At 33.5% G+C, this 17,550-nt stretch overlaps 1 protein-coding gene across 1 annotated transcript in view; it reads left to right on the forward strand.

Moving 5' to 3' along the window:
* The window catches only part of HIBADH (3-hydroxyisobutyrate dehydrogenase), a 109,901-nt gene that overhangs the window by 24,547 nt on the left and 67,804 nt on the right, over positions 1-17,550 (forward strand). The window contains exons 3-4 of the mRNA XM_006066076.4: positions 169-278; positions 3,187-3,308. Coding sequence (XP_006066138.1) covers positions 169-278; positions 3,187-3,308 — 232 coding nt within the window. The remainder of the gene's footprint in view (positions 1-168; positions 279-3,186; positions 3,309-17,550) is intronic.

A 17,550-nucleotide genomic window follows, 5' to 3' on the forward strand; every position in this document is an offset into this window, starting at 1 on the left:
AAGGAGTGGACTCTCAATTTTAGGCAGTAAGGGTTTTTTTTTGTCATTTGAAAACAAGTATTGATTTTTATTCACTGTTACTATTATAGGCATGCATAAAAAGTGGGTCCTACTTGTGCTCTAGAAGCATTTGATTTAAATAATGTGCCTTTGCAATTTTTTTTAAAGGTAGTGTCTTCCCCAGCAGATGTAGCTGAAAAAGCTGACAGAATTATTACCATGTTGCCCACCAGCATCAATGCGATAGAAGCTTATTCTGGAGCAAATGGAATTCTAAAGTATGTATTTCTCAACTGTAGATACGTTCTTTCTATGATAGTTTATGTATTTCACATTTGTTAGAACAGTTGTGAAATTGCAGTTATGTTTGTTAAGTCTTCTTGTACTGTTTTCTTATGTCTTAAAAGTGAATAATGTGGTTTCTCTCTCATTGTAAAGGGTTTATTTTTTCACTGAATTCAAGTATGTGACTTTTGGGAATGAATTTTTTTTTTGCTTCTCTTCCTTTAACTCTTGCGTTAAACTTACACTTTCATTGGTAAGCTGTTTTAAGAGACTTTTTAAAGCTTGACTTTAAACTGTACACAAATGTTACAAGCATACTTTTCTTATGGTTTATAGAAATTCAGGAAAAGATTTCTATGAAAAATAAAACCAAGCATTGGAAAGAACACTATTATTTAAAATTTATTATGAAATTAAAAGTTACTGTATGTCCTCTGGGTTAGTTCATCTGTAGTAAGAACTTTGAGAAGCTGGAATTAAAGATTAGCAGTAGCTCCCTGAATGATATATTATTTAGGCCAGCATTTCCTACCCAGTGCCTCGCTTCAAGAACCTTTTGGTTAATTGGTGCCTGCTGCCAGACCCTTGTGGTTATATTAGGATGGCAATGGTTGAATTCTCAGTTTAGTGTTCTGGTCTTACTGATTCCTGTACCTAACTTGTTTCATTGTTGAGTTATAGCAGAGAGCTAGAACAAACTGGTAGGCTCAGTAGACACATGAAGGGCTGAAAGAAAGGGTTTTAATTTCATGAAGCTGTAATGCATGGAATTTGAGGTTTTGGGAAACAGAATTGCTTTGGAAAACTAGCAAACTTAGAAGCAAAAGACACTTGAATATTAGGCAGAAAACTGATAAGATAAATGTTTAGATTTCAGAGAAGGTTGAAAGATATTCATTTTGGATGAAGCCCTCAGGCCCACAGTGTGTGTGGTCCTGAGGTGACCTAGCTGTGTTGTTACCTGGTCTGTTCCAATTATGGCCCTGCTTTACCTGTCAGGGAAAAGTCACTAAAAACTTTGTGTAGGCAAAATCCCATGTTAATTAATATCCTTTGTTAGGAATATGGTGGCCACCAACCAGGGTGGTTTTGTCTAGGGAGTGCTTTGAAGGAGTTTGGTTTTACACTGAACTGTAATTTGCTTCTCATGGGTGGTTCTTTATTTTCTTCTGGGTCGGGATCACTTCCCCACACCCAGTTGCATGTGTAGTTTCTGAAATGATTTCCCATTTGATTAAAGATTTAAGATCTTAAAAATACTAATATCATAGAAGACCGGTAAACTTAATTTTCATATTTTAGGGTATATACATCCTGGAGTGATCTATAATAGAGTATGCTATTTCCTTTCTGTAGAACATACTCATTTACTACACTTGGACCAGATCAATTCATATGTCAAAAATTGTTGCTTAAAGCATTTTATGTGCTATTTTTTTTTCTGTAGAAAAAACATTTTTAATGGTTTTAGCAATAATTTTGTTTCCCCTTTAATATTTATATTTATTCAGTTTTAATTTTGCAATCATAGTTATGATTAAATGTCTTGCAGGTTAGTTTATCTGTAGTAAAAACTTTGGGAAGGTTAGCCATAGCCCTTTAAAAAAATTATAATTTAGGTCTGAGTTTCCAAGCTAGTGACAATAGCATAGATAATATACTGTAAGGGAACTCGACAGGTATATAGTCTGTATTTAGAGTGCAAACAAAACTATTACTTTAAAGTGAAAGTGAAGGTCACTCGACCCCATGGACTATATATTCATAGAATTCTCCAGGCCAGAAACTGGAGTGGGTAGCCTTTCCCTTCTCCAGGGGATCCATCCAACCCAGGTCTCCTGCATTGCAGGAGGATTCTTTACCAGCTGAGCCACAGGGAAGCCCTTTACTTTAAGAACGCCGTTTAAATATTGATGTAAAATATGATAATGAAAAGACTGCTTCCCCCTTTTACCAGTGTATATATATAAATTTACTATAAAGAACAAGAAGACTCTGAGATTTCTAGGTCCATTCCTATATTTTCCTTAGTATCTGTTTGATATTTTATTTTATCTTTACAAAATTACAATTATTAAAGAATATGCCATTCTAAAGCAAATGGCTAAATTTTAATTGCTTATATTTTTTCTACCTAGTGGAAATAAAATGGATATGTGAAATTTGCAATATGGCTTGTTAAAGACAAGTAAATTACTTTTTAAAGAGACCCAGCTATTTTACAAACAAAAATTTAAATCTTACCAAATAGCCCCTTTAAAGTTAATAGGTGTTTTAAATTGCTTACATCTTAGCTAACCTACATTATTATGGTTAATGTGTATTTCACATGAAACCAGAATTTATACCATGCAGTTTATTAGGTTACTTTGGTTTGTTTGAAATAGTTTGAGTTTACTTTGAACTGTAATTGATCTGAAAATGAATTTGAGATTTTGAACCAGTTCTAATAACGAGCTTTTAAAAAATGTAATTTATTTCTGGCCGCTCTGGGTCTTTGTAACTGTGTAGGCTTTTCTCCAGCTGCAGCAAGCCGAGGCTACTCTCCAGTTGTGGTGTGCAGGCTTCTCAATGTGATGGCTTCTCTTGTTGCAGAGCACAGACTCAGTAGTTGTGGCACATGGGCTTAGCTGCTGTGCGGCATATGGGATCCTTCCTGATCAGGGATCTAAGCCATGTCTCCTGCAATGGCAGGCGGATGGTTTACCACTGAGCCACCAGGGCAGTCCCTCACAATGTTTCTAATATTTACACCAGAGACTTCCTTGATATCTGGCAGCTTTTAGCAGATTCTGATTCTATAAGTAGTTGCATGAAAGACTTGTTCAGAGTTGTAAACTATATTTTTAAAACTATAAAACTGTACTTTTAAAAAATCGATGTTTCTGTTTGTTTACTTAGAAAAGTGAAGAAAGGCTCACTATTAATAGATTCCAGTACTATTGATCCTATGGTTTCTAAAGAGCTGGCCAAAGAAGTTGAAAAAATGGGAGCAGTTTTCATGGATGCCCCTGTTTCTGGTGGTAAGTGGTAGCTAAAATAGATGCACACCTATTCTGTTTGTCAGAAGTAACAATTACCATTTTTTGGTACCCAAGATAATCCAATTATTTTTAGAATTATTGCAGATTCTGTTTCCTCATTACAAATAAAAACAAACCAAAACTGACTTATGTTGTTTAGCCCTCTCAAAATACAATGCTTGTTCTAAACTCAGATAAAAGGATGTTACAGCTTTGAAGAGCTGTGAATTTTTGATCCAGAATCCTGTGGGTAGGGCTGGATCGATTGCTAGAAAATTTTAACTTTTCAGAACAGATTCAATAAATAATTAGCCTGAATAATCTTATAACTATTAAAGAAACTGAAGAAGTAGCAAAAAAGAGAAAATGATTTCATGAGGAAAATACTAGGCCCAAGTGATTTTACCAAATGTTAACCAAAATTTCAAGGAGCATACCATTTCAACTTTATATGAACTTTCCCAGACAATTAGAAAAGAGGAAATGCTTCCTAAATCATTCTGTAAGATGTATATAACTCTGATAATTAAACCAGTTAGAAACATTATGAGAGAGAAAAACTATAGGTCTACATCAGTCATGAATATAGAAGTAAAAACTTTATAAAGTACATTAACAAATGAAATACAACCGTGTATGAATGAGATCAGACACTGCAACCAGGTTCAGTTTATCTCATGTATGTATAGATAGCTTAATGTTAGAAAATTTATAAATAAATTTTACCACAATCTCAATCAGAGGACAGGGAGCTAATAAAATTCTAAAAGCTTAATATTATATAAAATACTAATATGGATATCTAGGTATTTTGGAATGGCAAGATTATGATTTTCTATAATTTACAAATTTTTCAGAATTACTGTGTAATCAAATATATATGCACATACACATACATATGTGCATACATATATACACATACGTATGTAATTATAGCGATATGGATGAAATAGCAATTTTATTCCTGTTAAACATGGTTATTGGCTTTGGAATTAAAAAATAATGAAATATAATAATTTAAATCAGTTTCTTTTTCATAAAGAACCTAGTGGGCTTGTAAAGGAATCTTATATCCCAAACCCTTTCGAGTATAGAAAGTGAAAGTCACTCAGTCGTATCCGACTCTTTGTGACCCCATGGTCTATACAGTCCATGGAATTCTCTAGGCCAGAATATGGAGTCGGTAGCCTTTCCCTTTTCCAGGGGATCTTCCCAACCCAGGGAGCAAACCCAGGTCTCCTGCATTGCAGGCGGGTTCTTTACCAGCTGAGCCACAAAGGAATCCCAAGAGTACTGGAGTGGGTAGCTTGTCCCTTCTCTAGTGGATCTTCCCAACCCAGGAATCCAGCTGGGGTCTCCCGCATTACAGATAGATTCTCTACCAATGAGCTATCAGGGAAGCCCTTTTAGTATAGGTGGAGGTATAAATAATTTTTAGCCCCTATAATTGTTATATTGAATCATCTCAGTAGAATTTTAGGTATAAAGATTTATAATGTGGTATGGATCTTTGATTACAAAATACTAATAAGCAATTTTAAGCATGGTATTGGAATAGATTCAGTAAATGAACAATTCTTTGTTCTTTGGTTCTGTAATTTAATTTGAAAATTGATATGGTACGTATTAGTTGATCTTATTGATTGATCTTTTGCTTCAAGAGTATAGCCTGAAATTATCATTTGATAATGAAAAATACAATAAATTAAATAACATTAATAAATAATAAAATAACATTGATAAAATAAATAATAAAATAAAATTAATAATAAAAAACTAGTAAGCAATTTTAAGCTTGGTATTGGAATTTATTTATAGAATAGATTCAGTAAATGAACAATTCTTTGTTCTTTGAGTGGTTCTGTAATTTAATTTGAAAATTGATATGGTACATATTAGTTGATTGATCTTTTGCTTCAAGAGTATAGCCTGAAATTATCATTTGATAACGAAAAATACAATAAATTAAATAACATTTAATAACATTAAATATTATTTTAACATTTAAAATACAGTCTTCTTTGTGATAAAACTGAGATTACTCCTCGTCCTTATCAAGTTATTTTTATCACAGTTTTTTGGTTTTAGAGTATAAAAATGCTAATTTGTAAAAGTTTATTCACTTCAGACTGATCTGTATTACAGATTGAAAATTTTGTGTAGAGACGGTTTGTGATAATTTGTTGCTTGACACATCATCATTATGAGTTTGGCTAGCATATAATAGAAACTTATGTTTGTCTTCTCATTGTTATTATTTTTATATTTTTATATGGGTTAAAAATGTCTGCACTTTCTCAGTTAAAATAGAGGGAACTTTCTGTAAGTTAGAGTTAGCAGGTTTAAAAATCATTGCATTTTAACTAAATAAAATTTAGGAAAAGGGACCTGGGAAAAGTCTGGGTTAGGCACCCAAATGGGCTTACAGTTTTACAGAGGTTCTATGTTTGTCAGTTTTAAAACATATATTGTTTGAGGTAATTGTAATAAAATCCTTAAAAAAATTCCCCCATTTTTATCCTCCTCCCCCCACTCTTCATTTGTTTCTTATCTTAGACTTAAAAATGCATTTTTGTGTAATTATATAGAGGTGTTACCTACAAATACAGTAGTATTCTGAAAATTAAAATGGGAACACATTGTATTCCTATTCTGTGGCTAGCATTTTAAAGAGAACCTTTTTTAAAACCCAGATGAAGAATTTGAAGTTGTACAGATTTTTAAGACAGTGATTTCTTCAGTCCAGCACCTTCTGCTTTCTGCTAGCTTTTATTCAATTTTATTTGTTTTATATAACTTAAAAAAAAATAAAAAGCAAATGATGCTTAAACTGTTCTACTTATCATCCTGAAACCATTGTAAATAACTGTTATATGCTTGTACAGTTATCGCTTTGTACCCTAGATACTACTTTATAAAATATTTTGACATGCCTCAACCGATTTTGGTGCTTCCTTTTTTAACTTCCCCAGCCAGGAATCGAACCCTTTCAGTGAAAGCACAGAGTCTTAAACCACTGGACCAGCAGGGAAATCCTGGTGCTTCCTTTTGAAGCTGTGAAACATGCCTTTATCAAAGCCCATATTACATTATATTTATAGGTGTTGATTCTCTTCTTCCTGTAAAGCTTCATCTTTTTGAGTGCAGGGAGTAACTTTTTCCCCAAATTTTTATTAAATGTGAATTTATATACAAAATATTTATAAAATTATAAAGGTGCAAACTATAAGTGTACATCAGGCCCATGTGTTCCCCCCTTCCAGTTTAAGAAATAAAGCCTTACTATTACCTTTGAAGTTCTTATGTGTTTCTCCTACTCTTTGTCCTATCTGGTGTGGGTATTAATACTTAATTTGACCTTTCTGGATATTTAAAAAGAGGGTAACACCAGATCTGATTCATACACCTGATTCTAGGCTAGTGAAGGATTTTAAGTTCTGGAACTGGAACACTTATGTTAAAGATCAGCTGGAAACCTTGTAGATGATTGACAGATCCAAGGAGAATCACTGGAATTTGGAATTAGATTTGACTGTTTTTAGTAAATACTCTTTAAGCAAGGAAGAAAGGAAATTGGTTAGTTCATATAATTCTACCACCTTTAGTTTCATTTTCTGTTGTACTTCTGTTGATAAATTGAAAGATCTTCACTTTTACTTTTAAGTTCCGGAGAACCTGGAACTTAAAAATAAACGTGAAGGTCTTCATTTTTTTCTTTAGTGGAATGTCTTATACTTAAATTATTGTATTTATATAATTCTTACAGTGTTATATACTGTTTTCTGATCATATATTCTAATATTCTCTTTTATGCTGATGGGACCTTGATTGCAAGGGACATGCTTCATTCTTCCTTTCATGCAATAAACATTTATTGAGTACTTGCTATGTACTAGGTATGTTCTAGGTACTAGAGAGAGAGCTTTGAAGATACTCAACATCTTTTGTCTTATGGAGCTTATTATTTGATCGGAATAGAGAGGATAAACAAACAAGAATAATTTCAGTAATAAGGACGATAAAGGAAAAAACAGAGTAAACTGTTAAGGCGACAGACCAAGGGGATGACCCTTTTACATTGAGTGGACAGGGAACCTTCTCTGGGCAAGTGACATTTAAGCAGAGATCTGAACACACAGGTCCAGGGGTAGACTGTTCTCAGTGGAGAGAGGTACTCTGTAAAGTAAGAGGTACTCTGTACTTGTTCTGAGGCATGAACAAACTTGGTATGCTTGTGGAACGTTTGTCTTTGTATTGCTAGGACTTAGCAGGTAGTTTCACTCGGAGTTAGTTAAACTGGATCACCTGTATATTGATTCCCTATATGTCTAATACCATGCCTTTGTTTAACAGTTTGTTTATTACAGTAAAGCTAACCAGGATCTCTGTCTGTTAGCCATGACACTGGCCTCATAAGTATGATGCCCTAATCTGTTTATCTGTCTTGTGTAAATCACATTTTTATGAAAGTTGTAATCTTTAATGTGAAGTGTTGTTTAGTGACACCAGTTTGGACACATGCATTTTTTTTTTGGTGGGGGGTGTGGTCTGCTACCACCAAGTTAGTTCCAGTTTGACCAGCTCTCTTGTATAATGAATGCTAGATATAAAGCAAATTTAAAACTATTGTTTGTAATTGATATCTAAATACTGTTCTTTCTGTGCCAAGGGCATAATTGTAGCATTTAACTGTGCTTGAATAATTGAAGAATAAGATCACTGATTACATAGTATGTCTATAGGTTTGCACAGAAACCTTGAGTTGAAGTGACTCTGAAATGGCTCTTGTAGATAGCCCAAGGCTTTCTGTGCTGGCCAGCCTCATTGATTTGCTAAATTGTATTGCCCTGGTTAGGATTAATGTCAAAATTAAATAATTGAACTTGTGTGTATATATTTGTATAACAGTTCCCAACCAGGAAACCAGATTTTATACTCTACTTGGCTGGGTTAAATTTTAGTAATTTGTTTGAGGTATTCTTAGAATATGGAATAGTAAGCACAAGACCTATTAAGGAGTTTCTCTTAGAGTGCTAGACTTGCTTGCTTAATTCTTCAATGAAAGTCTCACATAGACTCCATTATTGTTTTTAAAATCAAATGTGCAAGTCTTGGCCTTTACCGTTCACTGAATTGGATACCTACTGTTTTTCCACTCGACCTGTATCTAATTTATGGTAAAGGAAGCACAAAAACAAAATTTATTTATGTTTTGGCACCTAACACCACACCATTATGGTTAAGGGTCTCTTGGCATTTCCATTAAAACATTTTCTTAGAGAGGTTTATAGCTTGGCAATTTTACTTTGCTTTGGGCTGAAACATTGCTATTTCTGTCCAAAAGCAAATTCTTTTACCAAATTTCATATAACTTAATTTACCGTGGTTTGTAATGTGTGTGTTGGGGGGAAGAGCTATCATAGGAGGTCTTTGGTGCTCTCATAAGCTATTTGATTACACAGTAGTATTTTGTACAGTATTCATTGTTGAATTTTAGTCTTACCTCAGTAATATTGTTTTTAATGTTTTGAAATAAGTTGGTTTAACATGATTCAGATAATTCATTTTCATGGGTTCTTTCCTTTAAAGAATTGTATTATTGTGATGATTTTTAGTTCTTTTAAAATTATCAGTTTCTATTTTTTATTATAAAACTTAGAAGTACTTTGTGGCATTGACTTCTGTATCAGAAACTTGGATTATTTTATCTTAAAAGGCTAAAGTAAGCCTCTCCTTGGTCTGATTCAATGGTATTTAAAACTTTAGTAGTAACTCAAATAATTAAATTTTTCTTTAACTTGATTTAATGGATAAATCTGTTTCTTTAGAAGTGACATAAGATTCATCAGTACCAGTATACCCAGAAATGAGTTAATTTTGTTATCCATTTGCATTTACCCATAATTTTACTTATCACCCTGTATCCATTAAGTATCCCTTCTGTCTCTGGAGAGTACATTTTGCCTGGGATTTTCTCCAGTTCGCACAAAGTGGTTCAGAGATGTTTGGTAAATAAATTCCAAGGATTTCTTTGAAATTAGTCCCAAAGAAGAGGTGCCCATAAAAGCTTCTTTTTACATTTTTTGGCATGTCTGAAACTCCCTTACAACAGTTGTTGTGGAGAGTCCCTATATAAGGTGTTAATGAGTTCTTAACATGTATAGAGAAGACTGCTGACTCACTGCCCAAGATAACATGGTTGAGCTAGCGTTAATAATTTGTCTCCTAAGAAAATAGTGGAGGAATGGGATAGAGAATGCAGGGTGATCACTTCATTCAGTGTTCGTATTATTACTATCAGTTATTGTTGGTAATAATTATTATTGCTAACAACAACCTAGTTTATTTCTAAGAATTTACTCGCTTGCAGTTTGCAATTCCCTCATCTCCAAATCTGCAGGCCAGATTTTAACTGCATCTCAATTTGCAGTCAAGTAACTATTACCAGAGTTGCTCTTGCCAGGCTCTACCCTGTGGTGGAGGGACACTGTGTTCTCTTCACATGGTTCTGTTGGAAAGCGCATGGATAAGGCAGGGGTCCTGCCTCAAGTAATCCTGGGGTATTTTTAATGTCCTTTAATTGCCATTCAGGATGTAAGTCAGACCAGACACAATTGGGTCTGGTCACATAGTTTAGAACTGCCTAGCAGTGTTTATATAAAGGTGAAATAGATTTGGCAAATAAATCTAAGTCTATTAATCGTATATAATTTATTTTTCATTAACATCTATTGATTCCTCAGCAGCATGAAATTAATTCCAGTACCCCTGATGTATTATATGTCTTTATTTTGTTTTGCTTGTTATCCCTGGATAGCTATTGGGGGGAGGTGAGAGGAGGCAATGGAATTAAGAATTTGACAAGGGCTTTGTCATCACAAACTGTTACCAGATTTATTTGCAGTTTTATAGTTGTCTGATTTTCTTAAAGTTTGATAATATCAGCCGATGAAAAGTATATTACATAGAATTTAATACCTTCTCTGTATATATTTGTCATACAGTTCTATTTTATTTTACATTCTTTGGGATATTTTAATTGTGAAAAATTTAAATTTACATGCACATTTCTTGGAGGCCATCCTCCCAACATGGCCAGTGAAGGTTTGATAACCAACTCACCATCTCTCTTCTGCGTTAAGTAATTTAAATTGACATGAAGGTAGAGAGTTTTTGTTGTTATTTTGTATTTAGCTCAGGTTATATCCAGCAAGGGAGAGGTATGGACTCTATTCTAAAAGAGTATTAAGAATTTTAAGATTTGCACCTGACATCTTTTTTATAAATTAAGTTGTTGCCTATTAGTTGTGGTCTTCAGAATGTTTATCCATTGTAGTCTCTAAGACAGCATTGTTCTTATGGAGTTGTGAAACACAATATGAGGCCAGGCATACGAGTGGTTTTATCATTAATTATGTTTCTTTTCCACTAATTCTTATGTGTGAGGGTAATACTCGTTCTCAAGTGGCCAACATTTTAATGTACTATGTACATATAGTAAAAGTAGAAAAATAATCTTGGCAGACAACTGAAATAGTTAATTTGCTTTTCTAGCCAAGATAGGTTTATAAAACTTTCTGAAAACTAAGAAATGAGAGAATTTTTCTTTGCATTAGTGCCACATTAACCCTTTACCTTAGGCTATAAAAATTTCCTTGCAGCGTTTTTTTCATTAGATAAGCAGCTAGAGGAAGAAGGATAGTTGATTTATTGTAATTGTGAAATATCTGCAAACACTCAGATAGTTGAATTATTTTGACATAAAATCCTGAGTAGAGATGAGATTTTTCTTTAAAAGTAAATGATAATTTTGAGGCCAGAATAGAAGCAACAGTATAGTTCTGGCTTTGAGATCTGTAATCTTTAGTAGCAAACACTTAAAAACAGCATTTAGAAATTTTTAATGGTATCTTATGGGCTTTAGTTGGGCTGTACTTTTATATTCTTACTAGTACTCGTATAAAATCAACAACTTTTCATGATTGGGCATTTACATCTTAAATCTTACACCCTGCTCTGTTGGGAAATAGATCCGACAACACTGAGTATTTTGAAGTTAATAGAAATAGCCTACTTTTATACAGAAAAGTTGCTTTATGTAATATTCAAGGGCTGGTGGACAAGGGTGAGAGTAAGGGTAGAGGGAGGCCAGGTGGGTGCATGTCGGGGATTGAGAACGCTGACATTGTCCTTCTCCATTTTAGCTGGTAGTTTGGAATAAAACTGCAGAATTAAATTTTTTGGAATCGTTACTACCCCAAGTGGGAATGTAAACTATATTGAACACAATTTATGTAGCCTGTTAAGAAGTCAACCGAACACTAGTTAATTAGTTTACATTATTACATCACTTCTAGTAGAGACTCAAACTGGTACCGAGTAAGAGGAGCTCTATCAGGTGAGCTGACTGCTGCCCATATGGGGCTTTAAGATAATGATGAGTTTAAATTTCCTCTTAGAGCTAAGTGAGAATAAAACTGGAGGCAATAAATACTCTGGGCCAAAGCCATTAAATGAAAAAGCTGGGAATTCTCCAGCTCTTGACTTAAATTGTTTGTTTATCAGCTGGCGCCTAGTCTGGAGTCAAGAGCTGGAGATTTCTATCTGTGACAGAACTTTGAAACTCTTGCAGGACACTTTCATTTCAACTTAAGGTAACTTGAGTTTATAGCTTTGGCTTTAAAGATTACTAATGATTTACTCATTTCCTTACCATTTAACCAGAGTGGACTTTTTCCCAGGAAGGGATCTGTGTTTATTTAGGGCCTTTGTCTGCGGAGGGATTAAAAGGCAGCCCACCAGCATTGTGAACTTGATGGTAATAAAAGGTCACCAAAACACACCATAAAAACATTCTTACCATGGAATTAATTATACAGTGTAATTTTACAAAGCAGTTCGGTTACTCCATCCCTACACCCCCAATTCTTAAGTATTTCATCTTTTAAAAATTAGAGCTTTGGTACAGTTTTAGGTTTTTGAAAAAAGAAAAAATGTTTGGCTTCCTTTATGATATTTAAACACTAAGGATGTTGTCACATGCAGTTAATTGCTTAAAATTTTTAAAGTTTTAAAATAAAAATTAGTTGTCATTATTAAACGGCAGGATGAATAACTTGTTTAGGAGGAAGGTAGAGGAGTCTGAAGGGGTGGTTGGTGTTTTCATAGAACAGCTCAGTTTCTAAAAATCTAAGCTTCGTTAAAAAAATTTTTTTTCTGTGCCACCAGGTGGCATTATATCCAAACCTGCTTGTGATAAAGGGAGGATTTTAAAATACATGCTTTTTGTTCAGGAGAGGTCATAATACTTTCTCTAGATTTTGTTTTTGAAGTTAGCTTAAAAATACATCTAATAGCAAGGTTGATTAAATGTCACTCTCCAAAGAACTGAAAAGATTTCTGAACTGCAAATATTTGTGTTTAGGTAGTTAATACTGAAATGAAAGTAAATTAGAACGTTGAGACATTTGCAGAGGATTACCTTTTTTTTTTTTTTTTAAATAAAATGAACATTTAACAGTTGGATATCTTTTTGGTTTTGTTTTACTTGTCTAAATCCTGGAGAGAGGATCCTGCCTATAAAACCCTCACAAATGTTGCAAAAATCCGCTCACCCCTACAATGTGGCAAATCAGTGCCCTCCTCCCCTCAACACCCACCTTATAAAAGCGGTGTCAGCAGGTTTCACTGTATGGGAATTTTTAAAAAGAGGGAAGGACCTCTGAAACGTGCAAGTTGGTCCTTTTCACGAGCCTAACTATAAGATTCATTAGGCAGTTCACGTTCATGTCTTAAAAGCTGTTTTTGGGAAAGTAAATTCTTGCATTTTCCTGTACTGATTTTGAGGGAGTCTTTATAGTCTTTTGAGTCAGCCCATTTTAAGAAAATGATAATGTAAAAGCAGGGGAAAAAAGGCTCACTATAAATTTTAATAAAAAAGATTCTTTCATTAAAATATAGTAATGTTCTATTCTTATGAACCCATATATAAGTTAATAAACTCTTCAGAAAAAAATTGTATGGTACAAGTATTCAGGTGCCACAATATTTTGTCAATAAATAAGGTTCAGTGTACATTCTATTGATTTTTATCCTTTTAAAAAATGTGTTCACTGTACAGAGAGATGTTTAATGCTTAGCTTTGATTATTTATTAAAATGCTTTATGAAATGTTACTCAATTTATATTCTCACCTCTTCCTCTGTGGCTTCTTAGTGTGTACAGCCTGATTAAGAAATATGTATGTTTTCAAATTAAGTGTTTGACCTCCCACTTTGATGTTCCTGCTTTTATATATACACACAGAAACACAACACAACCCCTCTCCTTCCCTATATTTTGAATAACTTGATTGTAATGTGCATTGTACTAAAACTAAAAACATACAAACCTTCAGTATTATCAGGAAAACTTTGTTTTAAAAATAAGGAAAATTTCATATTTGAAACTTGACAAAAGGTGTGCATGACACTTAACACTGAATATTTTACTTTTAAACTTGATACAGCAGTTTGCTTCTTGGCTTTGTTGTATGCTGATATTTCTACTTATTTAACATCAAAAAGCTGTAGTGGTTTTTCTTTATAGATTGTGCCTGTGTTCTGGAATTGCCTCCTGCTGTCCATGAATTGCTTCTTGTTTTTTTTTGTTAGAATTTCTCACCAGGGTTTTTGTGAGCTATGTAGCCAACATTAAGGGGGGGCAGGGAGAAGAATTTGATACAGTAGGCTGGATTAGTAAAAATTATACTATTTATAATTATAATTGAGTCAGTCTCCTGGCTCAGTGTATCAGTTTTATGTAATAAGAATAAGCACATGCAAATCTCCTGTAATAATATGCATATGTAATTACCTACAATGACTGTTTTTTAATTTATTTCTAAAATATTAAATGACTTATTTTGCTGAAATTCTAGAAATCTACTTTTTCATTAAAAAATGATAGAAAAAAATCCTTACTCTTAGGGTGTGTGTAATTTAGTAATGAAGCATTAAGATTTTGGCTTCTTTCATTTCAGTTGGAAATAGTACTGGTGTAAGTGAGTGTTGCCATGGGAACCTCCACATAGATATAAAAGGCAAGACTGTCTAACTGGAGGAGGAGGGGCGATGTTCTCAAATACCAATGGCTTTAAATGATCTATTTTATGTATATGTTGGGGGTCTAGAGGGAGCTAGGATAAGAAGGGAAGAAAAAGTAGTGTAGAAAGTAGACATTAAAGTTAAAACCGTGTACTCGTACTTTTGGAGTCTCATAGATGGAAGTGTTTTAAAATTTAAATGGATGAAATGTGACTCCTGATTATTTGTATCATTTGCATATGTTGGGGAGTATCTGCATATCTTATTTTTAAATTGTATTGATGGAACATGTTTAACTTAGTTGATTTTAGATAAAATATTTAATTCTGTGAAATTTTATTGGTTGGAAACTGAGGATTTCAATCTCTGAGATGGCTTTAATTATAAATTTTTATTAAAGAGTTTAACGTTACTTAATTTTATCTGATATCTGAAAAAAAATTTTTTTAACTGTAACTTTGCTGATGAGCAGTTAATGTGGGCTTTCAAAGGAAAACTGAGTTTTAGACTTCATAGTATTTTTAATATTAGATTTTTTTAAATTAAAGAAGTTTTTGCTTTTCTATAAATATGGGTCAAGGAAACAATGATTTACTGTATTTACATGTATAATATTGTATGGTTTTCTAAAATAAAGAATGAAAATAGCAAAAGCAAGCATCAAATCCTTTTATATCCTCAGGAGCACATGTAGCTGCTGACAAACAGGTTTAGAGAACAGCCAGTTTCACTGTTACGTAACGGTTTTTGTTTTTTGCATATTTATGCTACAAAAAGCAGTGAAATTGTGCCAAACAGGAGGTAGTGTGGTAAAATGCAACATTATTATTGCAGTTTTAACACTATGGATTTTGGTTATCATATATCCGTGTAAAAAAAAGAAAAGACATTAACCTGACAAAAACTGTTTAAGCTTACCTTTTTAGTCTTTCCAGAGAAAAAGTAAAGCTGCCAAGGTCATAAAACATCCGGAAGTTTTTAAATTAAAAAGTAATTTAAATTTTTTTAAAAGGGAGGGGGGAAACAGGAGGAGAAGGCGGGGAGACCGCACACTGCTCCCCAGGTCTGGCCGAATCTGATGTAAATCAAGCAGCAGTGGAAGTGTATTGTTTCCAACTCCACACAAACAATGCTGGCATCTCCTGGGGGTGGGCGGGTATTGGAGTAGAGAGGGGTGTTGAGAAGTGAAATGGAATGCAAAGAGTTGAGTCGTCAGTGGATTCTGTGGCTTAGAAAACAACGGGGTTGAGAGTAAAGAAGGAGAAAGTATGTTGGCATATACAATTAATGAAGGGAAACCTTCAAGGGGTGTGAAACAGTTCATAACTGTGAGAGAAGGCTTAGTTGCCAGTACTCTTCGGTCTTTTTTTTTTTTTTTAAAGAGATTGCATGAGGCCCTTAAACTGTAAAATGTTCAGCAACCAAGATACATCACGCTCACTTTTAAGTGTACTTTTGGCATGGACTGTCGGCTTAGACTTGATTTCTTATACAAAAAGATGAAGAAAAACTTTCTTGGAAAAATAGATAAGAGGGATAAAAAGTCAAGTTTATTTTAAAAAATACTTAAGAAAATGAAAGGACAATGACATCTATGTTGTTCTTCTGTTTCAGTTTGTGTCTGCTACCTCCCTTCCCCCGCTTTCTTGGAAAAAATCTGACAATCTTAATGCAGTGAAGCGTAATGAAGTGGAAAGCACATAGCCTTATCAATAAGTGGATTCAAAATATATTTAACCTCCTTAAAATTCATAATACAGAAATTTTTAGAAGGCAGGTAATATTTATTAAGTACCTTTGGTGTGTCTGGCTATCATGCTAGGTGGTTTGTGTATTTTAAATCATTTAATCCTTATAGCAACTTCGTGAAATGCGGGCTGTCCTCACTTTTTTTTAGTGTGAAAGTTGAGGCTCATTTGGAAGGTATGATATGACAAACTGAAATTATTATAAGAATTAGCCAAATATAGCAAGAAGACATTTTAGGTAGAGAGTTTTATTATGAAAGGAGTAGTACTTTCAAATTTGGAATTTCTTTGGTTGCTAGAATAACAAAAAGCCTTTTTTTTTTAATAATAAAAACAAGAAATCAGCAAAATAGTTTTTCACATTCCATTGATATCACCATTCAGTGACTTCCCCCCTTCCCCTGCCACCCAATATAGAAGAAATTATTACCCAACTGAAAAAACAAAACTTCAATTATTTAAATCAGTTTTGGTTTTGGTCTTCTATGCTTGAATCTAGTCAATGACAAGAATAAAAGGGACAAGAAAATGCAGAACCAGAAGTGAAAGCCAGAAGTTTTAAACCCTCTAAAATAACTTCCTTGGAAAGAAGATTAAAAGATGCCAGAGGGTATCTTTTTAGCTATGTGGTTGAAGTATGAGTACACAGACAGTTTTACAAATGTTCACTCTTTTAACTTTTTTATTTTAAAAAATAAATTATTTATTTAAGTATACTTTTACAACTTTTTAATCACCAAAAATTGGCCTTTACAAAAATAATGTTTAACTGCATGTATACCTTTTTTAGTATGTTTATAGTATTCAACATTAAGCTTTGTGATTAACAGTGTATCAAAGTTTATTGCTCAATAATAATAAAGTACAGTATTTAGTCTAATTTCACATTATAGCTATCATCATGTGTTTTACTGAAAGAATTATAACGTATTGGGAGTTAATGGTTTTTATCCTGTCATATTTTTATACCCTCTCAATATGCACAGTTCTTCAGTCATATTATTAAAAAAATCTGTCCCAACAGCTTTTGCAGAAGGCCTTTAAGAGTTGTGTGTGGTATGTGAGTGTGTCTGTCTTTCAATAGTTTTATTCTATTATTGAAGTTATTTTCTAAACGTAATTCACATTAGTTAAAAAAATGAGAGAGGTACAAACAAACCCATACTCCTCATAGCTTAAGTATAAAACATAGGTTTCATCGAAAGCTATAGGAAAATATGTTTATTACATTTTACTTTGCCAATTTTTCTTTGAATTTTGTAAAGATCAAGTGTGTTGAAATGCGATATGCTAGTATATATTTGGAATACAAACTGCTGCTGCTGCTGCTGCTAAGTCGCTTCAGTTGTGTCCGACTCTGTGCGACCCCATAGACGGCAGCCCACCAGGCTCTGCCATCCCTGGGATTCT

The sequence above is a fragment of the Bubalus bubalis genome, chromosome 8 (assembly GCF_019923935.1).
Source record: "Bubalus bubalis isolate 160015118507 breed Murrah chromosome 8, NDDB_SH_1, whole genome shotgun sequence".
NCBI lineage: Eukaryota > Metazoa > Chordata > Mammalia > Artiodactyla > Bovidae > Bubalus > Bubalus bubalis.